Source organism: Callorhinchus milii, unplaced genomic scaffold (genome assembly GCF_018977255.1).
Source record: "Callorhinchus milii isolate IMCB2004 unplaced genomic scaffold, IMCB_Cmil_1.0 Scaffold1, whole genome shotgun sequence".
Classification (NCBI taxonomy): domain Eukaryota; kingdom Metazoa; phylum Chordata; class Chondrichthyes; order Chimaeriformes; family Callorhinchidae; genus Callorhinchus; species Callorhinchus milii.
In genome coordinates, this window is record NW_024704742.1 from 65,704,139 (window position 1) to 65,730,881 (window position 26,743).

Sequence of the window (26,743 nt, forward strand, 5' to 3'; positions counted from 1 at the left end):
GGGGGGTCAGCCGCGCGCGTCCCATTGGGGCCCGACGCGGATGGTGACGGGCGGGTGGCGCGAGCGAGTTCGGTTGCGCTGCGCCCGCCGTGCGGGGGCGTTGTGGTGCGGTTGGGGGGCGGGGTCCTGTGGAGGAGGGAGGGGGGGGGGGGGGATGGGCGGCGAGGTTTAGGCGTCCCCGCTTAATGCCCGTCCATTCAAATCTCCTTTTTCCAAGATGGCGTCCATGCGGGAGAGCGACACGGGCTTGTGGCTTCACAACAAGCTGGGCTCGGCGGACGAGCTGTGGGCGCCCCCCAGCATCGCCTCGCTGCTCACTAAGGACGTGGTGGACAACATCAGGGTGTGCTTTCACGGCCTCTCGTCGGCGGTGAAGCTCAAACTGCTGCTGGGGATCCTGCACCTCCCGCGGCGGACGGTGGACGAGGTGAGTCCGCCATCCCTGTGAGTGAGTGAGTGAGTGAGTGTGTGTGTGTGTGTCAGCGGGAAACAGGCACAGCGCGCCAGGAAGTACATGTACCGCCAGGGTCACACACACCACATATAACCGCCCCTTCTACTGCTTAAACCCTCGTACAGTATTATTATATTCCCCCCCAAAAAAAACATGCCCACGTTTCTCACCCACTCACTCACTCCCCGCTCCCCGCCGCCTCGCTCTCTTTTTTTCCCCTCACCCACCCCCCCCCCCCAACCAAAGTTTTTCTCAGCGAGGGAATGTTTTATTGCCATTTTGCATTCATTGTAATAATAATAATACTACTACTAATAATCCTGGCGTTTGGCGTAGCGCCTCATCGCGTCTTATCGGGACGTCCCGACGCGCTTCACCGAATATGCACCGAAGTGAATTGACTGTGTTTGGAAGCACTTTAGAAAGCAGAGCAGGTCCGAGAGGGGGAGAGAGAGAGAGAGAGAGAGAGAGGGGGAACTTCAGAGCGCTAAGAAATGGCATTGCTCATCATCACCATCCAGATTGCCTGTTGTTGTGTGTGTCAGCAGTTTGTGTTTTCTGTTGTTTGTTTTTTTGCATTCAAAGGAGCAGTTATCTCCTGGGATGGGTGGGGTCGGTGGGGGTACCCACACAGGTTCAACGTTTATTTTGAAGTCCATGGATATGATGTAACCGCAGAAAGGCAAATTTGTCCAAACACTTTCCCTCCATCTTCCGCCTCTTCCTGTGTAAATTTGATTGATCGATAAGATGCAGTGAAACTAATTTTGAAGATAACAGTATTTTCCTTTAAGGATAAAAGCGATATAAAATGCAAATTATGATTGGTTTCTGCTTCACTGCTACTGAGGCTCATGAAAACTTTGAGATTATTAATATCAATGTAATGTTTGGTGATAAAGGCACCATATTATTGATCGTATTATTGATATTGACCTGATGCAATATTTATTTTTATCTTTAACAAGTTTAAAGAAAAACGTTCTTGGTGACATACAGAAAGGTGGCAGGTAATGCGCTAAGTGCTATTATAATAATCCTTGCATTTAATATAACATTTTTCATGTTGGGAGGGCATCTCAAAGCGCATCACAGGATTCATTGTAAAGTGTAGTGACTGCGCTTTGTAGGCAAATTTGCATACAGCAATGTTCCGCAAACCACCATGAATTGAATGACCAGTTTTACTTGAGGGATTGTTGACCAGGACACCAGGAGAAACTCCCTTCTCTTTTCAAATACTGTAGTGTCATGGAATCAGGCAGACAGGACCTCAGTTTAATACCTCATCTGAAGGACTGCACCTGTAACAATGCAGCGCTCCCCCTGCAGTGTATTGGACTGTAAGTTTAAAGTTTTGCCGTGTGGGGCTTGAACCCTCAACCTTCTGACTGAGATGCGAGAATTCCACCACATGACCCGAACTGACACATGATTAGAAATGACATTCATTTTGCTTGGAAAATATTTGTTTTGACACATGCTGATGTGAAAAGTAAGCGGCATTCCCATATGTTTCAATCTATTTTGCTGTTGATAATTACGATTCTACTTCTGAATCTTTGCCCAACCTTGGTGAAGAAGATGAAAATTCTTGCCATGTCTTAAAAAAAGTTTATTTTTTTAAAAATAAGGTATTTCTGAGGATTGATTGCAAGATTTTTGTATGAATACTAGACAACTAAATTTCTTCTAAGTTTTTGTATTATGTGTTAGATTCATTATTATAACAGCTTAGTTTCTCCTGCAACAGGCTCAGCTGATCCTCTAAGTGGACTTTGTCATAATAATAATAACCCTTGCATTTGATACAGCGCCCTATCACTTTGTTGAAACGTCTCAAAGCGCTTCACAGAATATACTGCAAAGTGAATCGACTGTATACTTTGTAGGCAAAACGCGGCAGCCAATTTTGCAAAGCAGTGTCCCACAAACAGTCATGAATTGAGTGACCAAATTATTTATTTATTTTAATTTTATTTATTCCCTGTGATCTGAAACGCTGTTGCATCCCTTTACTCTGACTTTGAAGCGATACGTGACAACAGAGGGTAGTACTGACCCACTTACTACACAAACCATCGACAATTCTAAGTTTTTTTAAAAAATCAAACACTGCTGTGTCTCTCATACCTCTCAATCAATTTATTTACCAAATAGCTATCAATTCCCTCTTGAGTTTACTGTCACAATCTGCCTCTACTAATTTCCCTGGGTGGTTCATTCCATTTTATTTACCACTTTCTGTGTGAAGTAGTTAAAGTAGTAAGTTGTCTGTTCATCTTCTGACATTGATTCTGTTCCCCCTTTACGAGTTTCTGTCTTAAATCTTACTAGGCTTCAGGTCTATCTGCAATCTTTAGGATCTTGAATATTAAACTAAGATTTACCCAGAGCCTTCTATTTTGCAATATTAATATTCTATAACTTCACCTCTTAACTCGGGTGACTGCGACTTGTGTTCTATATCTTTAGCTATGTACTCTAAAATCTTGTTTTCACATTGTCCTAATGCTTCCAGCATATGCATCCATCGGTGCCCCACAATCTCTGTGCCATATCATGTCCTTTGGATTAATTCCTCAAAATTGCTAGTTACTTTTAGAAGTTCAAAGCTCTAAGTGGCAGCAGGTGGGAATAGAGTTTTGGAAGTGAATCTGTTGTTTTCCCCGGTAAATTAAAGGAAATGGAAAATTGAGATTGAAAAATCGCATTTTCTGTTGATTGTTTAATGTGTAACGTTGGATTTTAATTGTCTTTTCTATTATGTTTATTGGAGAAAAAAATCCACAGGATATGTAGAAATCTTGTGCTGTATACTGCAGTATATTTTCTTAGCATTTTTTAAAAAAATGTTTACAAAGGCTTAAGACTGACTCTAGGACATTTTATAATCAATCAATGCCTGTATGAATGTGACCAGTTCTATGTATTCTGTGGTGCTGTGCTACTGAGTGTAGTGTGTTCGCTCCATGACCCTATCACTTCCATCCTTGCCCAACTCCACTGGCTTTCCATCACGCAGAAGATACAGTTCAAGATCCTGGTCCTCACCTTCAAAGCTCTCCACAGTCTTGCTCCCCCTACCTCTCTGACCTCCTAACCCCCTACCATCCTGTTTGCTCCCTACGCTCAGCCGGCTCCGGCCTGCTTCACGTCCCCCACCTTGCTCGCACCACTATCGGCAGGCGGGCCTTCTGCCACTACGCACCCACCCTCTGGAACTCCATCCCGCAGTCTCTCCGTCTTGCCCCCTCCCTCGCCACCTTCAAGACCCACCTCAAAATCTTGGTCTACCAAACTTCCATTGGTGGCTCTGTTGGGCCTTCAGGTTATTGCACAAAAAAAGGTGTGCTACCACGGCTGCGATACATATGTTTAAATTTTTTTTTGACCAGTCAATAATAATAATAATCCTTGCATTTGATACAGTGCTTTTCACACCTTCTAGACATCTTAAAGCACTTCACAGAATATACTATAAAGTAAATTGACTGTATACTTGTGAATATATATTATATTTATAATGTATAATCAAGTGTTTAATAGACACAGAAACCCCTCGCCATGCTTACAGATATCCAAAAAAACAAACTTCTTAAGAAATCACACAGTTTACCATTGCCAACCCTGAGCAACAAGCTTCCTGCTATATGTCCAGTTATGACTACCTTACCGGTTAACAAGAACAAAACAACAAAATTACATTTATATAGCACCTTTCACGTCGGGAGGACGTCCCAAGGCGCTGGACAGACAGAGTTACGGATCCGAGCTGAGGGTCGGGGAGGGTGGAGGGCAGAGGGGAAGCAGGAAGATCGAAAGCTCGGGCAAAGAGGAGAGTCTTGAGGTGGTCTTGAAGATGGAGAGGGAGGGGCAAGACCGAAGGATGGAGTTCCAGGGGGTGGGCGCAGAGTGGCGGAAGGCCCGCCGATAGTGGGGTGAGCAAGGCGGGGGACGTGAAGCAGGCCAGAGCCCGCTGAGTGGAGGGAGCGAACAGAATGGTAGGGGGTTAGGAAGTCGCAGAGGTACGGGGGAGCAAGACCATGGAGGGCTTTGAAAGTGAGGACCATGATCTTGAACTGTATTCTCTGTGTGATGGGAAGCCAATGGAATTGGGCAAGGATGGGGGTGATAGGGTTGTGGAGTCTGGTGCATGAGAGGACACGGGCTGCAGAGTTCTGGATGATCTGCAGCCTGTGGAGGGAGGCGGTGGGAAGGCCGACAAGTAGTGAGTTTGCATAGTTGAGCCTCGATGTAATGAAGGCATGAATGAGCGTTTTGGCGGTCTGCGGTGTGGGACAGTGTCGGAGCCGGGCGACGTTGCGGAGGTGGTTGAAGGCAGAGCAGGTCATGGCGCGAATGTGTTTAGAAAAGATAATTGAGGATCGAGCAATACCCCAAGTTTCCGGAGTGGCTTAGCGTGGAGTGTGCAACCATGGACGGTGATGCTGTCAGCGCCTGAGGTGAGGAGGCCCTGACCTGAGCCAATCAGGAGAGCCTCGGTCTTGTTGAGGTTCAACTGTAGAAAGTTAGCTCTCATCCAGGACTTGATGTCTGACAGATATTCTGTCAGGACAGCAGTGGTCGTGGAGTTGAGGGTAGAGGAGGAAAGGTAGAGTTGGGTGTCATCCGCATACATGTGGAAGTTGACCCATGTCTGCGGATGATGTCACCAAGAGGGAGCATATAGATGTTGAAGAGGAGGGGACCAAGGACAGAGCCCCGAGGAACGCTACATGAGACGGTGCGGGGGCTGGAGGAGAAGCCGTTTGAGGAGATGAAGTGCAGGCGGTGTGAGAGCTATGGTCTGAACCAATCAAGGACAGCGCAGTGGAGGTGAGAGGAGAGGGAGTGGATGAGGATAGATTAAGGCTTTGACTTACAGGGTTAACAGTAACTAAATGGGAAAAATTACAACCCCCCCCCCACCATGGCTGGTCTGCCTGGATATAATTCCTCTGATGAGCCAGGTTGCTTGTTCCCATTAACAACAAAGCCATGGATTAATGCAGACCTGCATTGACTATCGAGACTGCCACAGGGAAGACTGGCTGGATTCAGGTATTCACTGCCATATGTGACTGCCCCAAAGAGACTCAGTGACCTCCTTTTCTCTCTTTTTATCCGCCACAATGAGCTGTAGGCATAAATACAGCCATTTAGCTGAACCTGCTAGATCTTTTGGAGAAGATCTTTTGGAATTCTCCTTCTCCCCAGACTGCTGGGAGCTTCCTTCATGCCTTCATTGCGTCCAGGCTCGATTATTTCATCTCCCTGCCTGCTGGTCTCCTCTGCTACTCCCTACACAAGCTGTAGACCAAGCAGAACTCACCAGTCCATCTCCTCTTCCACACCAGGCTCCATGAGCCTATTACCTCCAAAATATACAGTCAATTCACTTTACAGTATATTCTGTGAAGCGCTTTGAGATTTCTCAAAGACGTGATAAGGCGATATATCAAATGCAAGGATTATTATTATTTTCCTTACTTGGCTCTATTGGCTTCCTGTCCCCAACGGATTGCATTGAGGATCCTTGTTCTTGTGTTTAAATCCTGCCACGGGCTCACCTACTCTACCTCTCCAACTTTCTACAACCCAACCGAGCCTGCCCCTTCCTCAACAGCAGCCTGTTTCATGTTTTGCTAACCGATCCAAAATTTCAGCCATTCTGCTCTTGTTGTCTGGAACTGTGTCCTGGAATTTCTCTGCCTCATATACTCCCTCCATACCTTTAAAGCATTACTTTCAAGCTATCTTTTTGACTGTGCTTTTGGTTATCTTTACTCACACCAACCCCTATAAGATCCTGTTTGTTCTTCCTCTGCCCAAGCTTGGGTGAGCAGGCAACTGTTTGAGGTGCTTTGAGATGTTGCTCTGACATGAATAGTGTTCTGTAAATGTAAATTGTTGTTCCTGTACTCTACATATGCAATTCTGAATTTAAAAATAAACTATGCAACTATCCTACTACAGTATTACAGCAAAACAGTGTGTTCAATCACTTCAATAGTATCCTGTGCAGCATTTCATCTTGTAGCATTTTCTGTGCTGAAGTAATGCAATCTACTTTGTTTATTCCAACAGGATGTTTCTTGACCTGTTACGATGAACTGCAACACACTGTATGCACAGCTTTGTTCCTTTCCAAATGACTCCTTGCTTGTTTAAAGTTGCTAAGGTTCTGTGGTGCTTGGTGACCTCCAGTACTTTGGATTAAATCACGATACCATTCTTCATGATTCTTGATGCCGAGCGCCACCGGCCTATCAAACAATGGAAGCTCAATCCTGGCCATATCTGATGCCCATACATTTGCACTTTTCATCAGTGATCAATGGGTGTCATTCAAGAGAGGAAAATTCTGATTTAGGACAAAGGGTACCAAGGCCACCTGTACTATTTGAACTGCTGCCCAGCTAACACAACACAGAGTGAGTCAATCGATATGATCTTGATCAGCGGCGGACCCGGTAGGGAGGTCAGGGGGGCTATGAACTCCCCCCACCCCCCCATCATTTTGAGGTCGCCAAAAGTTGGCCCAGACTGTCTAACTTACTTGTATGTGTTTACAGGGGAGCACTTTGTAAATATTTAGAAGAAATGAGGTACAGATCAGAGACCAAATCAGAATCAAGCTCAGCCTCTGTGGCGGTCTTGGTAGTCCTGTTCCTGAGCCAGGCTCACCTGCAGTATCCAGGTGATGACAGCACCTGGCCCACTGGCACGACTTGGAAGGGCAGACTGGTCACTGGGGGCAGGGAGTCATCCCACTCAGTTCCTGTTAATCCTGCAAGCCAAAGCCCTACCAATAGCTGGACAAGCAGCGGGAAAGTTTGCCAGGCAGTGATCTCATTGATAAGCTGTGCGGTTTTAGCTGGTTAGACTCCATCAGTACCACAGCACACACTCTGTGGGTGCCCCCAAGTTTTGGCTCTTGCCAATCAAAAAAAAGTCAGGAAAATCTGGAGCTAGAGATGGATTTTTTTTAACCAAGTGCCTGGATGGAAAAGGCAATTAAACTTGATCAGGTAGGGGTTGTGTTTATAGGGGAGCACTTTGTAAACAATTGGAAGAAATGAGTCAGAATCCGAGGTAAAGTACGTTCTTATTGTTGCAATCTTAGGAATTATTTTACTGTAATGAAAAAAGTCTCCACGGTATATTTAGCTTCTACGGAGAGCTGACAATGAGTTACCAAGGATGCATCTGTTAATACAAGCGTTCAGGTGTTGCAGTTAAATGTAGAGAGACTTATAAAGCCACAGTGGTCTGTTCTGGTCCTGTTTTTTCTGTGTTATAATCAGTAACATCTCAAGAACTTGATATTTTTTAAAATATAGATAAATGGAATGCAGAAGGTGGAACTCTGGGAGGGGAATAATAATAATATAATAATCCTTGCATTTGATATAGCGCCTTATCACGTCTTCTAGACATCTCAAAAGCACTTCACAGAATGTACTGTGAAGTGAATTGATTGTATATTTTGTGGGCGAATATCTAGGTTTGTTAGTAAATTTATCAAACTTGCTGCCGTGCCTATTACAATTGAATCCTATTATAAGTGTATCAAGGGCAGTAAATTTACTGACCAGCAGAGAATAAATGCCTGGAAGGATTCAATCATATTCTGTTGGTGCTAAATGTAAGTTTTAGGATGTTTGAAGGAAAAGTGAGTGTGTTTTGGGAAAGTATACAACAGGAAAGTGATTAAGTGAATTAATTTGGAGGATACAAAGTTGCTATCAATGCAAAATATGAACTGTTGCATTTAATTGTAATATTTGTGAAAACTAAATAGAAATTTGCTTTTTGAAATGTGTATTGCAGTAATTACTTGGGTCACACGGGTTAGATGATTCATCCAAGGTTCTCCCCAAAATAATCTACCTTTGGAAGTAAAATTTGTTACGATATAAACACTGATTATGTTATTAAGTAGGAATATGTAGTTGTATGATGCAGCATATTGTTCGTATGGTGCAGTATGACTTGTCGCCCTGTTTGCCAAATGTTTATACACTGCATTGCCAGCAGAGGTCACTGAGATGACTTCTACAGTAACTGTAAAAGCAACATATTTATTGTGCAGTCAGTTTGGCTCAGTTGATAGTATTTTGACCTCTGGATTGGAAGGTTGCGAGTTCAACACCCACATTTGGTGTGATTTGGTATGAAGAGATGAGAGGTGCCACGCTGCAGATGAGATGTTCAACTGTCGGTTTGGACACCAAAGTGCTCTGGGACGCACCCTGTGTGGGTGGGGGGGGGGGGGGGGGCACTATATGAATGCAACTTGTTTTTGTTGGGTGGTTCAGGTGGATGTAAAGATCCATGGCACTATTTTAAAGGGCCAGGCGCCTGACCAACGGTGCTTCCTCATTCACTAAAAAAAATTGTTCCTTTTTATAGGTAAGAGTTAATCTGCATCAATATCTTACAACTAAAATGAGATATACCAGCGAAAATAACTTACGTAGCAGCAATCTCATTGTGGATTTTGTAGGTCATTGCAAGAAGCAGATTAGCTGTCCTGTTTGCTTTTATAGTAACAGTCACTGTAGTAGGAATAATAATCCTTGCACATGATCATAACATCTCAAAACGCTTCACATGATTTAATGTACAGTATAGTAACCACTTATTTGCTGGGAAAATTGGTGGCTAACTTGCACGCTGCAGTGACCCATAAACAACCATGAAGTGAATAGCCTCAAATCAATGTGTCACTTGAAGGACTATAGTATGATTCAGAGTAACTTGTATTGTGAAGTGCTTGGAAACTTTTCAATGTCATGAGTTGATGTATTAGTATTTTTCCCTTGCCCTTCACTCTCCCTTTTATTTGTTTTGCTATTGTTCATCGTCCTTCAACCAAGTGATCACAGACAAAGCAATAGATATTCCAGTGATGCTCTAAGTGTGCAGGTTCATTATTTCAGTTTCTCCAGTAAGGTATTGAATCATTGCTATCTCTTTTGAGTTGCACACGATTCCCTAAAGAGAGGACAAGGACTGAGTGCAGACAGATGATATCCCTCTTGGCTTTTCTGCTGCGTAACTAGCAGTAGGAGGTGCATCAGACTTGACTGATGTGTAGTTTGCCCTAGTTGTAGCAAAGCAACACTTACCTAGGAAACGAACAACAACAAATTACATTTATATAGCACCCTTCATGCAGGTAGCGTCTCGGAGAGCTTGAATGACCAGAGGATTGGCCTACACTGCTGATTATTTTTGCTATAAAAACTATATTGAAAATCTATTTTGAGTGCTTGATGTACTGCATGTTTCTGTGCTTATTTCACAGATGAAAGCTTCATTAACTGAAATTGTCCATCTTGCTGCAATGGACACCGACTCCTGGGTTCAGATGGTGGCTGATATTCTGAAGACCTTTCCGGAGACTGGGTCCCTGAACCTAGAACTTGAGGAACACAATCAGAACCTACAAGAAATTCTAGGAGAGCTCCGAGAAAAAGGTAGAATTATTGAAGGAAGGCATCAGATTCCCACAACATGAAATCTTATGCGGAATGTTTTACATGAGATTGTACTTTCATCGTTAGTGCATGGTGTTTAATCTCCCTGGGAGATGGGCCTGAATTAGTGAGTGCAGTTATTAATAATAATAATCCTTTCATTTGAAATAGCACGTCATTGAGACATCTCAAAGCGCTTTACACAATATACTGTAAAGTGAATTGAGTGTCCATTTTGTGGTTGAAACGTGGCAGCCAATTGCGCACAATAGAATACTTAAATACTGAGTGTGGGATTGGGATACTATTATTTAATAAAATAATATTTTAAAATCAGTAATATCAATTTTGCTGAGATATTCCAGTAATTAAACATTGTAGATCAAAAACCCTGTACTTCGCAGAACTGGCAATCAATGTAAATTATTGTAAATCAATGGTGAAAACAAAATATTTAAGGAAAGGAACAGGATTTTGGGAAGCTGAATTCAGATAGAAATTATTGGGGTAGTGAGGAGAGAGCGAGGAACGCTACTCTGCTCCTGTACAAGATCCAGTTAACTCCCTTCACCTTTATCCTGTCCCAAATCCTGATGATGCCTGCTGAGCTAAAGCTCACCTTTTTTCCTTTCAATGCTTCAGCTAGCCAGTGCTTACTGTGCTTGTTGGCAGTTTATTGTATTTCCTTTTGGTCAGACGGGTGTCTGACACAGGAGGAAACCCATCCCCATGCTTAAGTATATCCAAACTAAACTGAGATTTCCATGCCTCCCATCTACACATGGGAATCCCAGAGATAAATTGTTGGATTGGAATGTGCACTCTCTCCCAGGAGGAACGTATCCTGGTTACCTAATTCCGGAAAGTTGGCAAGAGCCAAGGCTTGGGGACCCCAGACTGTGTGTCGCTGTGATGTTTTTCAGCTCATCGGGTTCCCCTGTTTATCTTGTTAATTTTACACGGGAAACCATTCTATCCACCTGATCAATTCTGTTCATTTTTTTAAAAATTTTGATTTGTATTTCTGAGCACACTCTTATTCCCCAGCACCTTGGGACATCTTTCCGACGAGAAAGGCGCGATATCAATGTAGTTTTGTTGTTCCCTTTTTTAAAGCAGTCAGCTCATGGTTTGACGCCATCGTTCTCCTCGGTCTATTTAAAAGAGCACAATTACAGTTGTTATTAGAATCATATTCACTATCACATTCCTTGACCTTTTAAAGAGTTGTACTATAACTTAAAAGCTGCCTCGTGTCCTGGGCCAATAGAAATGTGCGCTACACCTTTTCTGCGGAACCCGCCACAAAACACCCTCCAACATTACACACCCACTGTAAATGTAGTTTCTGGCCCGCGGGCCTCCCAGCTGTTTATCTGCCGTCACTGTGGGCGGAGTGGCTCTGGATGTGCACCCGCGGCTCAAGCAGCAAAGAGTTTGAGCGTATGTGTGATTGTCTGTGTGTATAATTGTCCCTCTGTGCTTGTGTGTGTGGGAGTGTGTGTGATTGAGTATGTGTAATTGTCTGTGTATGTCTATGCATTTGTGAGTATATGGGTGTCTCTCTCTCTGTGAGTGTCTGTGTGAGTATGTCTGTGTCTCCCTTTCCTCTGTGTGTTTGTGGGTGTGCCTGTGTGTGTCTCGCAATGTCGTTCAGTGGTTAGAGTACTCGCTTTGCAAGCGAGAGACCTGGGTTCGCTTCCCAGCAGGGTGAAACCTTGGGCAAGTTTCCATACTCCACAGGCCCTGATAATAATCCCTTAAGAAAATAAAACAATAATAAATTGGTCACTTCAAACCATAACTGTTTGTGGGATACTGCTGTGTGCAATTGGCTGCCGCATTTCGCCCACAAAAATACAGTCTTCTGTGAAACGCTTTGAGACGTCTAGAAGACATGAAAAGCATTATATCCAATGCAAAGATTATTATTATTATTTGTGAGTGTCTATGTGAGTGTGTGTCTCTCTGTATCTGTGAGTCTGTGTCTCTGAGTCTCTGAGCTTGTGTGTGTCACCGTGTTTCTGAGTGTGTGTATCTCTCTGTGTCTCTGAGTGTGTCTCTCTCTGTGCCTGTGAGTGTGCTGTCTCTCTCTCTCTCTGAGTGTGTGTGTGTGTCTCTCTGTGTCTGTGAGTGTGTGTCTCTGGGTCCATGTGCGGTGCTGGGCCCTGAGAGCTCCTGTAGACGAGCTGGTGTCTTTCTCCCCCCACCCCAAAAAAAAATGGCCACCCAGTTTTTGTTAAAGAAGCAATTAATTTTTTTGCAACAATCTAATATGTGTTATTTCCTCATGTTTACTTTTTATCAATAAAGTGAAAAAATGGAGGTTGGCAGTGACATGTACCTCAATAGCACCAATCAACTCCCCACCATTTTCTGCAAAATGTGTCAAAACATTTTTTGCCAATTTGCAAATCTCCCTGCAATTGTTGGCAAATATTTCTGCACGTTTTCTATTGGCCCAATCATGTCCTTGCAAAAATGTTGCCCTGCAATGTTGTGACAAAGATTTAGTCAACCAGTGATTTGTGTTCTTTCCAAATTTTTTTCTAGATTTGTTGAGCAATACATTTTGCAATCTCCTGATTTTGATAACAATCTACATTGCCTTATATATCTCAGTATTGTATTGCACTGCTGTACACTTGCCCAATTAAGTGTCTGTAGATCACAGAATTATGTTTAATTTTTTTAAACAATTTTTCGTCGTCTGCACATGTAAAAATTCTTCTTGGAATGGCTTTGTCCGGGCCATGTATGGTAACTGGCCGTCAGGGGCCCAGCACTGCTATATTGGGCACCTCAATCGCAGCTGCCAAACGAGAACTTGTATCATTCTTTGATCTTCTCTTATCCCACTCCTCTGCTTGTCCTCAGCCAACACGAGCTTACTGCACATCCCCCATCCTCTCCACACCAGACTTAGTGGCCGAACCTTCAGTCACTATGCCCCTAACTTCCTGCCTCTATTCCTCTGCCTGAAGCCTTATGCGTATCTGGAGCTCCCAATAGTTTGATTTGGATTATTTTAAGAAGGTGATAAATTTCTCCATGTGTCAAACACCCGCTGATGGCTTTCTGCACCGTGTTTGACACCTGGCTGATCAAACAAAAACTCAATGAGGCATTAATTTATTCCAGAGGACCTTCAAACATGCAGTCTTTCAATCACCCTTGCGCCTTCAGGGCACGTCTCAAGACTCTTCACTTCGATCGTGCCTTCAGTCAACCTCCTACCCCTGTCCTCCCTGCCCTTCACCCCTCCTGATCCCAACCTCCTGCTGAGGGCCAAATCCCTGACTGTCCTGTGCTGTGGGATATCCTTTATAAAACGCTTTACAAATATAATTGCTGAATGCTAACTTTACTTGCAGAGCTTTTCAATGTGGCAGTATCTGGGGCTAATATTTACACCAGCAGCAAGACTTGCAGCCATGTTGGAAGGAGCAGGCTCTAGATTTTTTTTCCTCTTTCTCATCCTTTTTTCTCAAAAAGCTGTAGTTTGTGAAGGTGATGCTGTGTAAAGTTCAAGATGGACCTTCCAAAGTGTCATTTTGACCCTCTTCTATGTTTCGCGGATGTTTCGAGAACTGGTGAGGATTCAGTGACTGTAGAATGATTTGTCTCCTCTCTACTTTTATTTAAACAAATATATTTTGTTGTTAGTCAATGAATGTGAAGCCTCTGCTATGCTGCCTTTGGAATGCCAGTATTTGAATAAAAATGCTCTGACAACTCTCGTGGGACCTCTCACACCCCCGGTGAAGCATTTTCAACTCAAACGGAAACCCAAAAGTGCCACACTTAGAGCCGAACTGTTACAGAAATGTAAGTTACTCTTTGTTCAAAATTATTTTTTGGCTTACTGCAGGTGGCCCATTTTAATAATTCAGTGTGTGAGAGATTTAGCATTTCATGTCATTTATCTTTACCCTATCTGCTATTCATTCGCACCTTAAGACCTACCTCTTTGACCACACCTATGGTCCCTCCTCCCTTGCTCAGTGTCTGACCTCGCCACCTTGAAGAACCCTAAGAAACTATCTTTCGTGAAGGGCACTATATAAATAGATGTTGTTTGTTGTGCATATCTTACAAAGGGGAAGTTTCTAAACAAGCATCCATAAACTTACAAAACAGCTTTGTTGCATAGTTTATATGTCTTAGCTAAACTTAACACCACTCTGGGCTCCCCAAGCCTTGGCTAGTGCCAACCTGTGTTTAAACTTTGCTGGATTACGTGAGCCTGGTATTAGGGCACTGCTAGGAACCAGGGTGATTGACCGTATACCTGTTCAACAGACCCCCTTATTTGATGTCATTGATTTGTGTGAACAGTCAATCTTGAGAATTAGGGCTTTCAACTGAGTATAGAGAAGGACTTTTCTCAGCCATTTAAAACTCAGCCTGGTTCTCATTCTGTTTCACCCACTTCCACCAAACCAAATGGATGGGTGGAAACTATGAAGAACGGAAATGGTGTGTTTTAAATGTACTGTTAAAGAACCCTGTCACTAGCAGAGCCTGGTGCAGTGGCGCAGATCAAAACACTGCAGGTCCTAATCCTGATCAGTGCTGTGAAACTGAACCCGTCCAGGGCTATGGGGGGCACGGCAGGACAGCTTGGGATGGGACGGAAACTCAGCCGCATTGCTGTCCTGGATTCCGATGTTCTATTGAGAAGACCATGTCTGCTTCATTCCCCCCTCTCCCCCCACCCCACCCCGAGGCTGTTCAGTGATTTCAAACAAGGTAACAGTGGAGCTCAGCTTTGAAAGTCATGGAAGGGAAGTAAGAAAGCTGTTATGATGAATAGACGAGGAGAGAGAGTGATTTGGGGGATAAAGGGACAATGGGATGAACAGAAGTTCTTTTCTTTTCACAAAATGTTTTTGTGTAGATTTTGCAGTTTATGTAGTATACGTACCTTCAGCTCCCCTCTCGACTCTCTACCCCCTCCTCGCTCCCTCCCTCCCCCCCCCCCCCCCCCCCCCCCCCTCCCCCTTCCCTCCCTCCACCCTGCTCCCTCCCTTCCCTCCCCTCACCCTGACCATTTCCCCCTCCTCCCCCCCTCCTTTCCCTCCCCCTCCACCCTGACCATCTCCCCCCTCCTCCCTCCCCCCCCCCCCCCCCCCCCCCCCCCCCCCCCCCCCCCCCCCCCCCCCCCCCCCCCCCCCCCCCCCCCCCCCCCCCCCCCCCCCCCCCTCACCCTACCCCCCCCCTCGCCCCCCCCCCCCCTCCCCCCATCCCCCCTCCTCGCTCCCCCCCCCCCCCCCCTCCATTTCCCCCCCTCGCCCCCTCCCTCCCCCTCACCCTGACCATTTCCCCCTCCTCGCTCCCCCTCCCTTCCCTCCCCTCACCCTGCCTCCCCCTCCCCTCACCTGCCTTTCCCCCTCCTCCCTCCCCTCCCCTGACCATTTCCCCCCTCCTCGCTCCCTCCCCTCCCCCCCCCCCCCCCCCCCCCCCCCCCCTTTTCCCCCCCCCCCCCCCCCCCCCCCCCCCCCCCCCCCCCCCCCTCCCCCCCCCCAATGCTCGTGTCCCGACCCAACTGTCCAGTGCCTTGGGTCGTCCTCCCGAAGTGAAAGGCGCTCTATAAATGAAATTTTGTTGTTGTATGAAATGACTAGATGTTTTGAGGAGCTTTATTAAACTGATTGTATTTGTCTCAGCTTTGCAGTGTGTTAGCCAAGAAGCCTAAGTCACTGTGCAGCTAAAAGTTGACTGAGTTTATGAAGAAAACTGTGTGGAAAAATGCAACAAGATTGTTACAATAATATTCTTGAACAGAATAAGTAAACTGTTCAGAAGATGCTCTTGTGGCGTTGTCACAAAGGGAAACTAGTAAATCAGTCAGGCTGAGTGACAGACTACTTGATTTGTTTTGTATTAAAATGTCTGTTTAAAATTGTGAATTCAATGATGCTCTTTTAATTTTAAGGTAAACAATAACTTCTGAATCCTTGCTTAATTGGTTGGAGGAACTTTTCAGGGGTTTACTTGTTATCAATCGTTTATAATCTGTTATGATTTTGTGTCCAATTGGAGTCTGTGTTCAATGCGTGTCATTTTATTGTTTTTCAGCAACAGAGACTGCACAACAGCTCAAAAAGACATCTGGAGTGCCTTTTCTTGCCAAGGGGAGAGGCTTGGTTAAGAAAATTGATACCACTAGTATGTGTCTTTTGTATAATAGAACACACCCAAAGTTGCCTAAGTTTAGAATTATGGTATATCTATTGACCACATGATAGATATGAAAAATGCTCACCGGAATAGCTTTCTTAATTAAAATCTTAATCCGTGCAGCAAATGGGTTCCTAAGTGGTGGACTGTAATCATAGAATCTTATAGCACAGAAGGAGGTTATTTGGCCCATCGTGCTAGTGCCTGATCTTTGAAAGAGATACCAACTACACCCACTCCTCCGCTCTTTCCCCATAGCCTTGCAATTTTTTTCCTTTTCAATTCCCTTTTGAAAGTTATTATTGAATCTGCTTCCACCACCGCTTCAGGCAGTACATTCCAGATTGTAACAACTTGGGGCATAACAGAAATTTCTCCTCATCTCCTTCTGGTTGTTTTCCCAATTATCTTAAATCTTTGTCCTCTGGTTACAGACTCAACTGCCAGTGGAAACCGTTTCTTCTTATTTATTCTTATCAAAACTTCTCATAATTTGAACACCTCTATTAAATCTCCCCATAGCCTCTGTGGTCTGGTTCCAGGTTGTAAATTGTTTTTATCTAGACCATGATCCCTCACATGAAGTTTTCTGTCTTTATGATGTAAATTCGTGCATGCTCGCCCACTGTGCTTTGACTGGTTAAAGCTGGCCAGGTTTGGCCGAATCAGACCATGATTGGATGGACTGTCAAGAGTCCCGTAGTGTTGTGATTAGCACGCTTGCTCTCACAGGCGAGAGGACCCGGGTAGGGTGAAACCTTAGGCAAGTACTCCACACGCAACATGCAGTCTGTTTTTGGGACACTGCTATGCGCAATTGACTGCCATGTTTTGGCCACAAAATACATAGTCAATCCATTTTACAGTGTGTTCTGTGAAGCGCTTTGAGACGTCTCAACAACGTGATAAGGCGCTACATCAAATTCAAGGATTATTATAAACTAAAAATTTAGATTGTTTTCCTGCTCAACTGTTGCCTTGCCTGGTGATCAGACCAGTGGTAGGCCAGCCTGGACGAGGAGTCCAGGAAAGAAATGGTTCACACAAAGCTGAATGGACCTCGAGTAGTGATTTAGGTGGAAGGGCAAAATGTCTGGCTTCATGTATATCAGTTGTAAATGCTGATTTGTAACTTTGCAGCTCCTCTTAAGGGGATTCCAAAGCAAGCTCCATTCCGGAGTCCCACTACTCCCAGCGTATTCAGTCCATCTACCAACAGAACACCAATGGCAGGTCGGACACCTTTGCGCAAGGAGAGGGGCGTTAAGGTGAGTGTAATTGGTTGTCAGTGTGCATGTGATTTGCCATTGAACCTCTTGATATATTTGTGTGTCTTAAAAAAATATTCCTCCTTGACCAGTTTTTTCAAAGTGTTTTTGCAAAGCATCTTGTGTAATAATTTTGATGGCTCCTATTGGGAGTCGGGAATTAATGTTATACAACTGATAACCAGACTTGTAACCTCAATTGTCCATCTCCAGAAAACAAATCTCTTTTAAAATATCAAGTGTAGCAATTCTCAGAAAGTGTGTTATCTTAATCCTTTTACACAAAGTGGTTTTAAAAACAGATAGTATGTTAATGTCCTGTATGTCCCTATGTTCTCAAGTGCTCTGGGATGTTACCCTGCTTGAGGGGCTCTATATAAATGCAAGTTGTTGTTGTTGAAGGTCACTTTTCAATTTAAATGAGTGTAAAGGTTACGACTGTCTTAAAGTTTAAGACAATAACTTACATAGATTTACATAGATTGTACAGGACAGAAACACAAGTCTTCATCCACTCCTTACTCCTTCACATACCCTTCTATTTCCTTCTCTTTGGTGTGTGTATATTTTTATATATATATATATATGTTATGTATTATTTAATGAGATTGCACGTTAAGTACTGATAGCATCAGGATGATTGTTTGGAGTACTTCCACATTATTGTGAAGTATAGTGTTTAATTTGCTTTGCTTCTCAGCATTTGGTTAGACTGTTGAATAGTAAAATTCAAGTAAATTCACCATTCAATCTGCATTTAAATTATTGTGTATTTATAATCAAACCTTGACAAGTTTTCTATTTCAGATGAAGGTTTCCCCAATTCAAAAATAATTACTGCAAAATTGATGTAGATCTGTTGATTCTTCTAGTTGCTGGACATTTCTGAGCTGGATATGGTTGGTGCTGGTCGGGAAGCAAAGAGGAGAAGGAAGACATTAGGTTGGTGTAATCTGACTTCACTTGTATATTTGGTATTTTATTTGTCATCCGAGAGATTCAAGTAGGCAACCACAGCGCGAAACCCAGTCTAATCCTCAACTCTGTATAGTGCAATCCCTGTACAGATGCACATGTGTTTTGATGTCATTGCATTTGCCAAATTTATCATGTTTGAATGGTAGGTACAGGGTATTTATATATATATATATATATATATATATATATATAAACTGTAAATGTACAGTTCGCTTGTTGCTGTTTCAGCTGTGAGGTTTCTGTTAGAATCAAGCTATTTTCTTCTGGCTATAAAAAAGTTCAAAAAATCTTAAAACAATTCTTAAATACCACTCTGTCACAAATGTGACCCAAACTGGCAAATTAGATCAGAAGCATTTCCGGTTACGACTGTCTTAAAGTTTAAGACAATAACACAGATTTACATAGATTGTACAGGACAGAAACACAAGTCTTCATCCACTCCTAACTCCTTCACACACCCTTCTATTTCCTTCTCTTTGGTGTGTGTATCTGACTAGTGGGAGGGGGAATGTAAGCTGTCTCTAAGGTGATGTGCTTGGCAACAGAATGACAGAATTGAGTGAATTTTCTAGCAGGCTAGGAAGTCAAGTTCTTGAGCAGGCTGAGTCCACAGTGCACCAGGGCACTACTAATGATAAACCAACCAATGACTTATCACCAGAACTTGGATAAAAAGGCAGGTCACTGGGGATAGGGATTCTTCACAACTGGATCCTATTAACCCTGCAAACCCAAGACCATAACGAGTGGAGATTGGTCCCAATTGAGCAAGCAGCAGGAAGCTTGCCAGACAGAGCTCTCAACGGCAACCTTTGCGGTTTTAGGTGGAGTTTGACCTTAAACTCCAATGCATACTCTGGGTTCCCAAGCTCTGACCCTTGTCAACCTGCGCCTCATACTCTCCAGAATTGGCAAATACAATTTATATTTATATAGTGCCCTTAATGTCAGGTAAACAGGAAGTTAGGCTTACTCCAGGGAGAGAGTGCTCATTCCATTCCTGATACATGGAATACACATCAATGGGTAGATCGCATGCATATGTTTTGTTTAATTTGGATACTCCCTAAGCATGGTAACGGCTTTACAGACACCTGGCTCCTACCCCCAAAAATAACAATTTTAGATAACAGCTTATCCTGAGTTTTAATTTGGAAGCAGAAAAATAGCTTCCAACTACAGACTGAATTTTAGAATTTTCCAAAATTCTGCACAGTCTTAAGATGTCAAGACAATCACTTTAAGGTAATGATGATGATCCTGGGATTTCAGGCATCAAAAGCCTTCATTCAACCCTTTGAAAGAACAAGGCATGTGTGCAATTGGCTGCCATTTTTCGCCCACAAAATACAGTCAATCCACTTTCCAATATATTCTGTGAGCTGTCTTAACCACGTACTAAAGCGCTATATCATATGCAAGAATTATTTTATCTCTGAGGATACTTTGTAAAAATAAATAAATAATTTCAGAGATAGATGCACATAATTCAGAATGGTCAACAGATTTTGTTTTCTCTTTAAAATATAGATGCAGATGTTGCAGAAAAGCCTGCCAAAGAAGAAACTGTTCTGGACAGTGTCACACCAGATTATGCGGTTGGTCTGGTGTCTACTCAGGTAGGTTAGTTCTGAACTGGAAATCAGATGTGATGCTTCTGGTTTTGATTTGCTTTTAGTTGAGATGAATTGCATCCACTCTCTGTATGATGACTGACTTACAAACTCTCTAGAACATAAATCAGAGAATTCTTGGCTTCCAAGTTCCAAGAAGATAGGCTGAGACTTGTTAGTCTTGAAAGAAGACTTCTCTGAAGGCACCTTAAATAGATGCTAAATAAGATGAAGTAAACTTGGAGGAATGCTTTCAGGTAAATCAAATCGATACGTTTTGGGAAACAGAAAGAACCAAATGGCAGAAGAGGCCTATAATATTAATTTATTTACTGGAGAACAATATGGAATTGCTCAGGTTTTGCGGAATCTTGTGCAATTGATCTTAACTAAAAATACTATACACAAAATCCATTTGAGTTGGAACAAACTTTCTGTGGCTTCCACATAACCACGTATGTATGTGACTGTTAATTTTAGTGGAGATTACTGTCCTCCACAAAAGAGCCAGTGTCCTGTTATAAACAAACTCTTAAGTAAATAATACATAACATTTCATTCAAGCTGCTATTTTTTAAAAAAAGTCATTCACTTCATGGCTGTTTGTGGGACCTTGCTGTGTAAAATTGGCTGGTGTCCCTCCACTTTACAGTATATTCTGTGAAGCGACTTGAAATGTCCTCCTGACTGAAAGGCGCTATACTAAATGTAAGGATTATTATTATTATAAAGCACAAACCAATCCGTGCAAAGGCCTTTAAGAGCTACAAATGATATCTCACATTTTCTTTTCTGTATTCACTTCAGAAACTCGGTGCTTTAAACAATGATAATCCACTACCATCTACCAGTTATTTGCCTGCTACACCCAGCATGGTACCATCATCGTCCTACATTCCCAGCTCAGAAACTCCGCAAGGTGAGTTGTGAGAGATATTTAACATCCATCGATCTGTGATTTATTGTTTGTTTGTAGAGGGGCATGTAGTAATCTTGCAGATATCTGGGATTGTAGTTTGTTGCTCAAGTAGCAGAGACTGGGTATGACTGCACAATCGGAAGCAGTTGTTTTGAGACCAACATTAACAATACGGTAGCGAGCCTATTATCCACACGAACGGATCGGCCCCATCATGGATGTGGAAACCGAGCGGATAACTGGTCATCGCACAAAATGCAAATTGGCAACAGTGGTAATCAAAGCTTCTTCTATTGCAAGTTAGAGTATCACTAAATGACCATATTGTGACAAACCCCTCTTTTTGGTTGACTCGATGTGTCTCTGTCTTGCTTTCTGATTGTTTCTGTCTCTGGCATTGTTTTTCAAACTTTCTCGCTAACATCAGTGTTAAGAGGTTGATGTATACGGAAGTCATTAAAAAAAACTTTTTCAATCACACAGCCAACACGGGTGGATCAGTGAGGGAGGCTTTACAGACGAATAGACTATCGGAAGAGTCAACAGCACCTACCTCTGGTCTGCCTGGCCAGTTCAAACAAAGAACGCCCATTTTTAACAGCAGCTCGACTGCATCAACTACCTCAGCCACCACCACCACCCCAGCGTCTGCCTCTGTCACTACAACAGCACAGACGCCGCCTGCACAACAGCAGACGCAACAGCAGCAGCAGCAGCAAACCCCACAGCAGCAGCCGCAAGCGCAGCAACAACAACAACAGGCACAGCCACCGCCACAACAGACACAGCAGCAGCAACAACCTCGGAGGAATCTTTCACTCACAGTAAGTACAAATTGCACTGACCAACGTTGTGAGTGGGGGAGGAGGGGGAGTTGGATTCTTACTCATTTGTTCATCTGACAAACATCGGAGGAAAGCGCCCAGTGACACTGTTGCTTTTATGTACCGCGATAGTCATCCCATCGTTTCTCGATCACCATGCGTCTGCATAGAAGACCTCATTTGTTCCTTATAACAACAGTTTTAGGCCAGAATGATGGGCCTACTGTCCAATATCTTACAAACTTCCTTTATTGTATTATTTGGGCACTAGAAGCAACATTGATAAGAAAGCCTTCAAGCCTTTCACAGTGTGACTTTGTGCTCCAGATACTGTGAGGGAAGTAATGAATTTGTTGCTCGCCGTGCAACTCTTGGACTTGGCCTCGCTGTGCTGCTCTAAGGGCTGGGTACAGTGCATTACAGTAAAACTCACAAGTCTTATCAGTTGGGACAATAACATTTAATATGATTTATGCAAAGTATGTGTTATGGCAAACTTGCATAAGTCATATCATGATTCCTCCCTCCATAGGCTGCAGATCATCCAGAACTCTGCAGCCCGTGTCCTCTCCTGCACCAGGCTCTGTGACCCTATCACCCCCATCCACGCCCAACCCCACTGGCTTCCCATCACACAGAGGATACAGTTTAAGATCCTGGCCCTCACTTTCAAAGACCTCCATGGCCTCACCTCCTACCTCGGCAACCTCCTAAACCCTACCACCCTGCTCGCTCCCTCCACTCGGCGGGCTCCGACCTGCTTCACATCTGCCACCTCGCCTGCCTTACTATTGGCGGGAGGGCCTTCAGCCACTCTGCCCCCACCCTCTGGAACTCCATCCCGCAGTCACTCCGCCTCGCCCTGACTTGCCTCATTCAAGACCCGTCTCAAGACCCTCCTCTTCGACCGTGCTTTAGGTCACCCTCCTTCCACCCCTGCTCTCCCAATCCTGACCCTCGGCTCGGGTCCAAAACACTGATTGTCCAGCGCCTTGGGATGTCCTCCCGACGTGAAAGATGCTATACAAATGTAATTTTGTTGTTATAACTGATTTATCAATCACTTTTTAAGAAAATATTAAGTCAGACATAAACCCTCAATTCACTCTGCCTGAAAGTATTCATTTCAGGATTTGCCTTGCAAAATTGGAGAATCTGGTACTTCTCCTGATAGGTCCTTATCATTATGGTTACTTGGGGTATCTGCATTGCCTGATGCCATGATGGCTGGTCAAAACCTGTCTTCTGTAGTTGTTCACTGTTCTGTACTGAACATGCGATCCTTCAGCTACAGACAGTAAGTGCACAATGTGGTGATGGGTCAGGACTTAGCTTCCCGCGATTGTCTCACATGGAGCACTGCGTACGTTGCTTCAAGGCTGGTAAGTGCACATGAGGTGCCTGGTCCTCTTCACTCTCCACATGATCAGGCATTCCGTGCCCCCTAACGCACTACGTGATCAAGTGATGCTCTTCTCTCCCCCACCACCTGCACGCGTGACAAAGTTGATGTTACGCCCCTGAGAGGGAGGGTGAGGATCTGTGTGCTTGTGCGTTGGGGTGTGCTTGTGCGGTTTCCCGATTGAGGTAGACGCGGGAAACAAAGCTTTGACCCGACAGCTGCCAAATGCGGTAGGGGTGTTACGAGTTATGCAGTGGTCGAAACAACTGGTGCATGTTTAAGTGGATATAATAGGAAATTGAATGTAACTCTGGTTGATGTATGACTTAGGCGATAATATGATTTATACAGAAGACTTGTGTGAGTTTTACTGAAAAATACTCTAGAGCCAGCCATCCAGCCCGTCTTGTGGGTATCGTCTAGTTACAGAGCAGAATGGTATTGGTGGAGATGTGGAAGTGGGACTTGCTATTCCACCCAACTGTGAAGATTAATGTCGTGGGAGAGACAACAAGAGGAAAGTGAGAAGAAACTATTGATTGCTGTGTACATTTGTGCATATATATATCAAAATTATTTGGGAGTTTTATGGACATAGTTTCATGTTGTTGATGCTTCGGGAGGGCTATTTAGAAGATGAATGCTCTTTATAAAGCAGGATTTTAGTTTGTAAAAGAATCACCTGATACGAGGAACGTTACTTTTTATAGTTTTAATTTGATGGCCTCCAGTTGACCTTGTTCATGTTTTTGTTTTCTCTAGAGAGACCAAATGTATGCGGCCCAAGAAATGTTCAAAACTGCAAACAAGGTCACTCGACCAGAGAAGGCTCTTATACTTGGATTTATGGCAGGATCTAGAGGTGTGTTGAAACCTTTTTTTCTTCTCTCACCTTTCCCCTGCTCTCCTATTTCATCACTGCCTTTTCTGAACACTTCCCTAACTGACTCCTCTGTCTGCCCGCTCTGTTCAGCTAACCACAGATCTGCTGCATATCCCCCACCCCCTCCTCTGAGGGATTTTTACACTTCTAACCTCTGAAATTCTGTGATTTTATCCCTCTGCCTTACCCCCTCCCTTCTACTTATCTTTGCATCCCACCTTAAAACCTACCTCTTCAACACCTGTGGTCACCACCTCTTCCTCTCCCACTTCCTCATTGTGCTGTGAAGCACTCTGAGACGTCATTGTATGTGAAGGGTGCAATATAAAATTGCTGTACTTTTCCCAGCCCCATTTGGTGATGTGTGGTTCCTCGGGCCTCTACCTTTTGTTCTTTCCTATTCCTCATCTACGTGTCTTGGTAACGTCATCTGTATGTAGGCAACATCCAACTCTACCTTTCTGCCTCCACCCTCAACTCCAGGAACACTGTTGTTCTGAAGATGCCTGTCAGACATCAAGCCCTGAACAAACCTTAGCTTTTGCCAACTAAACATTGACAAAGCTGAGGCTCTCCTGCTCGGCTCCCATCAACAATTGGTCAGTCCAACTCACAGAGGCTGTGCAAACGTTTGGCATTTTATAAACCTTTCATCTGTGTTCAGATCAAATTGGCCACCTCCATAACCTCATCGCTGCCGTGCCCTCCACGTAACTAAAATCTTCAGCTTTGTGACCTCTCACCAACCTCCCTAGCTCTGCCTTCCACAAGCTCCTAGATCATCCAGAAAACTTCCCATACCAGTCTCTGTGAGCTCATCTTTCCCATCCCTGCTAGGCTTCACTGGCTTACTACACCCAGCAGATTGCCTTTAAGATCTCTGATGTTGCCTTCAAATGTCTTGCCTCCAAATGCAGCCAATTTGTGCACAGCAGTGTCCCACAAACAGCCATGGAGGCAGTGACCAGTTTTATTTGAGGGAATTGTTGGCCAATTGTACTAAGGGTAGTGCTACCTTGGCTGGGATCAGGTAACTTATCACATCAGACCACAGGAATGCCAACCAAGAATGGTTTGTTTAGTTATTCTACACAGCACTGATTGAATCTGTTTATTTCCCCAGAAAACCCATGTCCAGAGCAGGGCGATATCATTCAAATCAAACTGAGTGAGCACACAGAGCTTTTACCAAAAGCAGACGGAACGGGCAGCACCACCATGCTGGTGGACACAGTCTTCGAAATGAACTATGCCACAGGCCAGTGGACCAGACTGAAGAAGTACAAGCCGATCACAAACGTATCCTGAGAATTCCCAACGCTGAGAAATCGTGGACCAAAACCAGCATGGTTCTCCTGGTTGCCACTGAACTGAGCTTAAATGATTGTATTTTCAGACGTTCTGAAATGTCACAGGAGACACCAATTTTTACAGATTGTGGGGTGTGAGCAGTGGTTCCTCCTATTTCCTGCCTTGGTGAGGTCATCTCGTCTTCTGTGATGTGTCCGAAGTCTTTAAATGATGGTCCAGACTTCCAGCGACTCAGCATGAAAACCCGATCTGTCAAAAGCATGTAGAACATTTGTTATGGTTAGCTGACAGGAATTACTGTGTGGTCACAACTTCGGAGTGGGTTTTTGTCTTATTCGAAATATGTGGGATGATCATTTCAAGCAGCTTAGATTTGGTTCACTTTCTTTTTTAAAACAAAAAAGAAAAGCGCTGGGTTTTAAACTGGAGAGCATTAGAAAGCCAGAGCTCTTCCTGGTACCTGGAGCCTTTCCCTCGAGATGTTATCAGTTTCATAAAGTATTGTTGCAAAGGCAGCAAGACTTACATTTTTCTATTTTTTGTACAGTTGTAAAGATTCTAGGTTTTTCTCTCTCTTTCTCTCGTATAGTGTAAGATGTAAAATAACAAATTAGATTTTCTATGGAGACTGTAATTAAGTGCAGTTTAAAGAATGCACAGCCATAAATAGTTTGGTTTTCTGTGTTTAGACAGCTGGTTGAACTGTCAGTGCTTAAGGGACAATAGTGCTTTTTACTGGACATACAGTACCAAGCACAATAAAGTTACATTGTAACTGGTGTCATAGTTTATCAATCTACTGGTATCTGAATTTTATAATAAGCAACAATTTTTAAAATGCATAATCAGTAGTTTCATTAAAAACGTCTTTTCTGCAAGTATGGCCTGATTGTTCACCAATTTGTGACATGTTTCGGTGAAGCAGTGACACTTTGTTCGACTACCTTAGCTAGGTCGCTGAAGTACTTTTGAATCCAATTGTAACTCTGTTGGAAGCTACACCTCTTGAGCTACTTGCCAGGTATGAAATCTCAACGAGAAGTCACTTCCTGAAAATTCGCGTCAATATTTTCTGTAACAATAATGGTTTAATTTGGTGCTTTTTTGTTCAGTTAGTAAAACTACACCCAGGTAAATTTGTAACTTGTTGCAAACATAGATTTACTGAGAACAACTTGCATTTATACAGTGCCCTTCACGTGGGAGCGTTTCAGAGTGTTTAACAATGGTGTAGTTTGATGCAGAGGGAGGTGATTGTTGCACAATTAAACATATTAACTTGCTTCAATGCAAGTTCATTTTATAGGTTTAGATTCGATGTGACATTTCAAGCTGATTCTGTAAACATTTGCTCTTATGTGGTTTCTCCCCCCTCACACACAGTGCCATATATACATGGACAAATTTCTAAATGTGG

The 26,743-nt window shown here is 43.6% G+C and overlaps 1 protein-coding gene across 1 annotated transcript; it reads left to right on the plus strand.

The window, feature by feature from the left end:
• Positions 1-146: 146 nt before the first annotated feature.
• On the plus strand, positions 147-26,114 carry nelfa (negative elongation factor complex member A). Its single transcript, XM_007900382.2, has 11 exons — positions 147-427; positions 9,771-9,942; positions 13,609-13,770; positions 16,024-16,113; positions 17,266-17,393; positions 18,266-18,335; positions 19,905-19,993; positions 20,795-20,906; positions 21,390-21,730; positions 23,895-23,994; positions 25,139-26,114. Exons 1-11 carry the CDS (start codon positions 218-220, stop codon positions 25,321-25,323), a joined length of 1,659 nt encoding a protein of 552 aa, XP_007898573.1. The 5' UTR covers positions 147-217; the 3' UTR covers positions 25,324-26,114.
• The last annotated feature ends 629 nt before the right edge of the window (positions 26,115-26,743 follow it).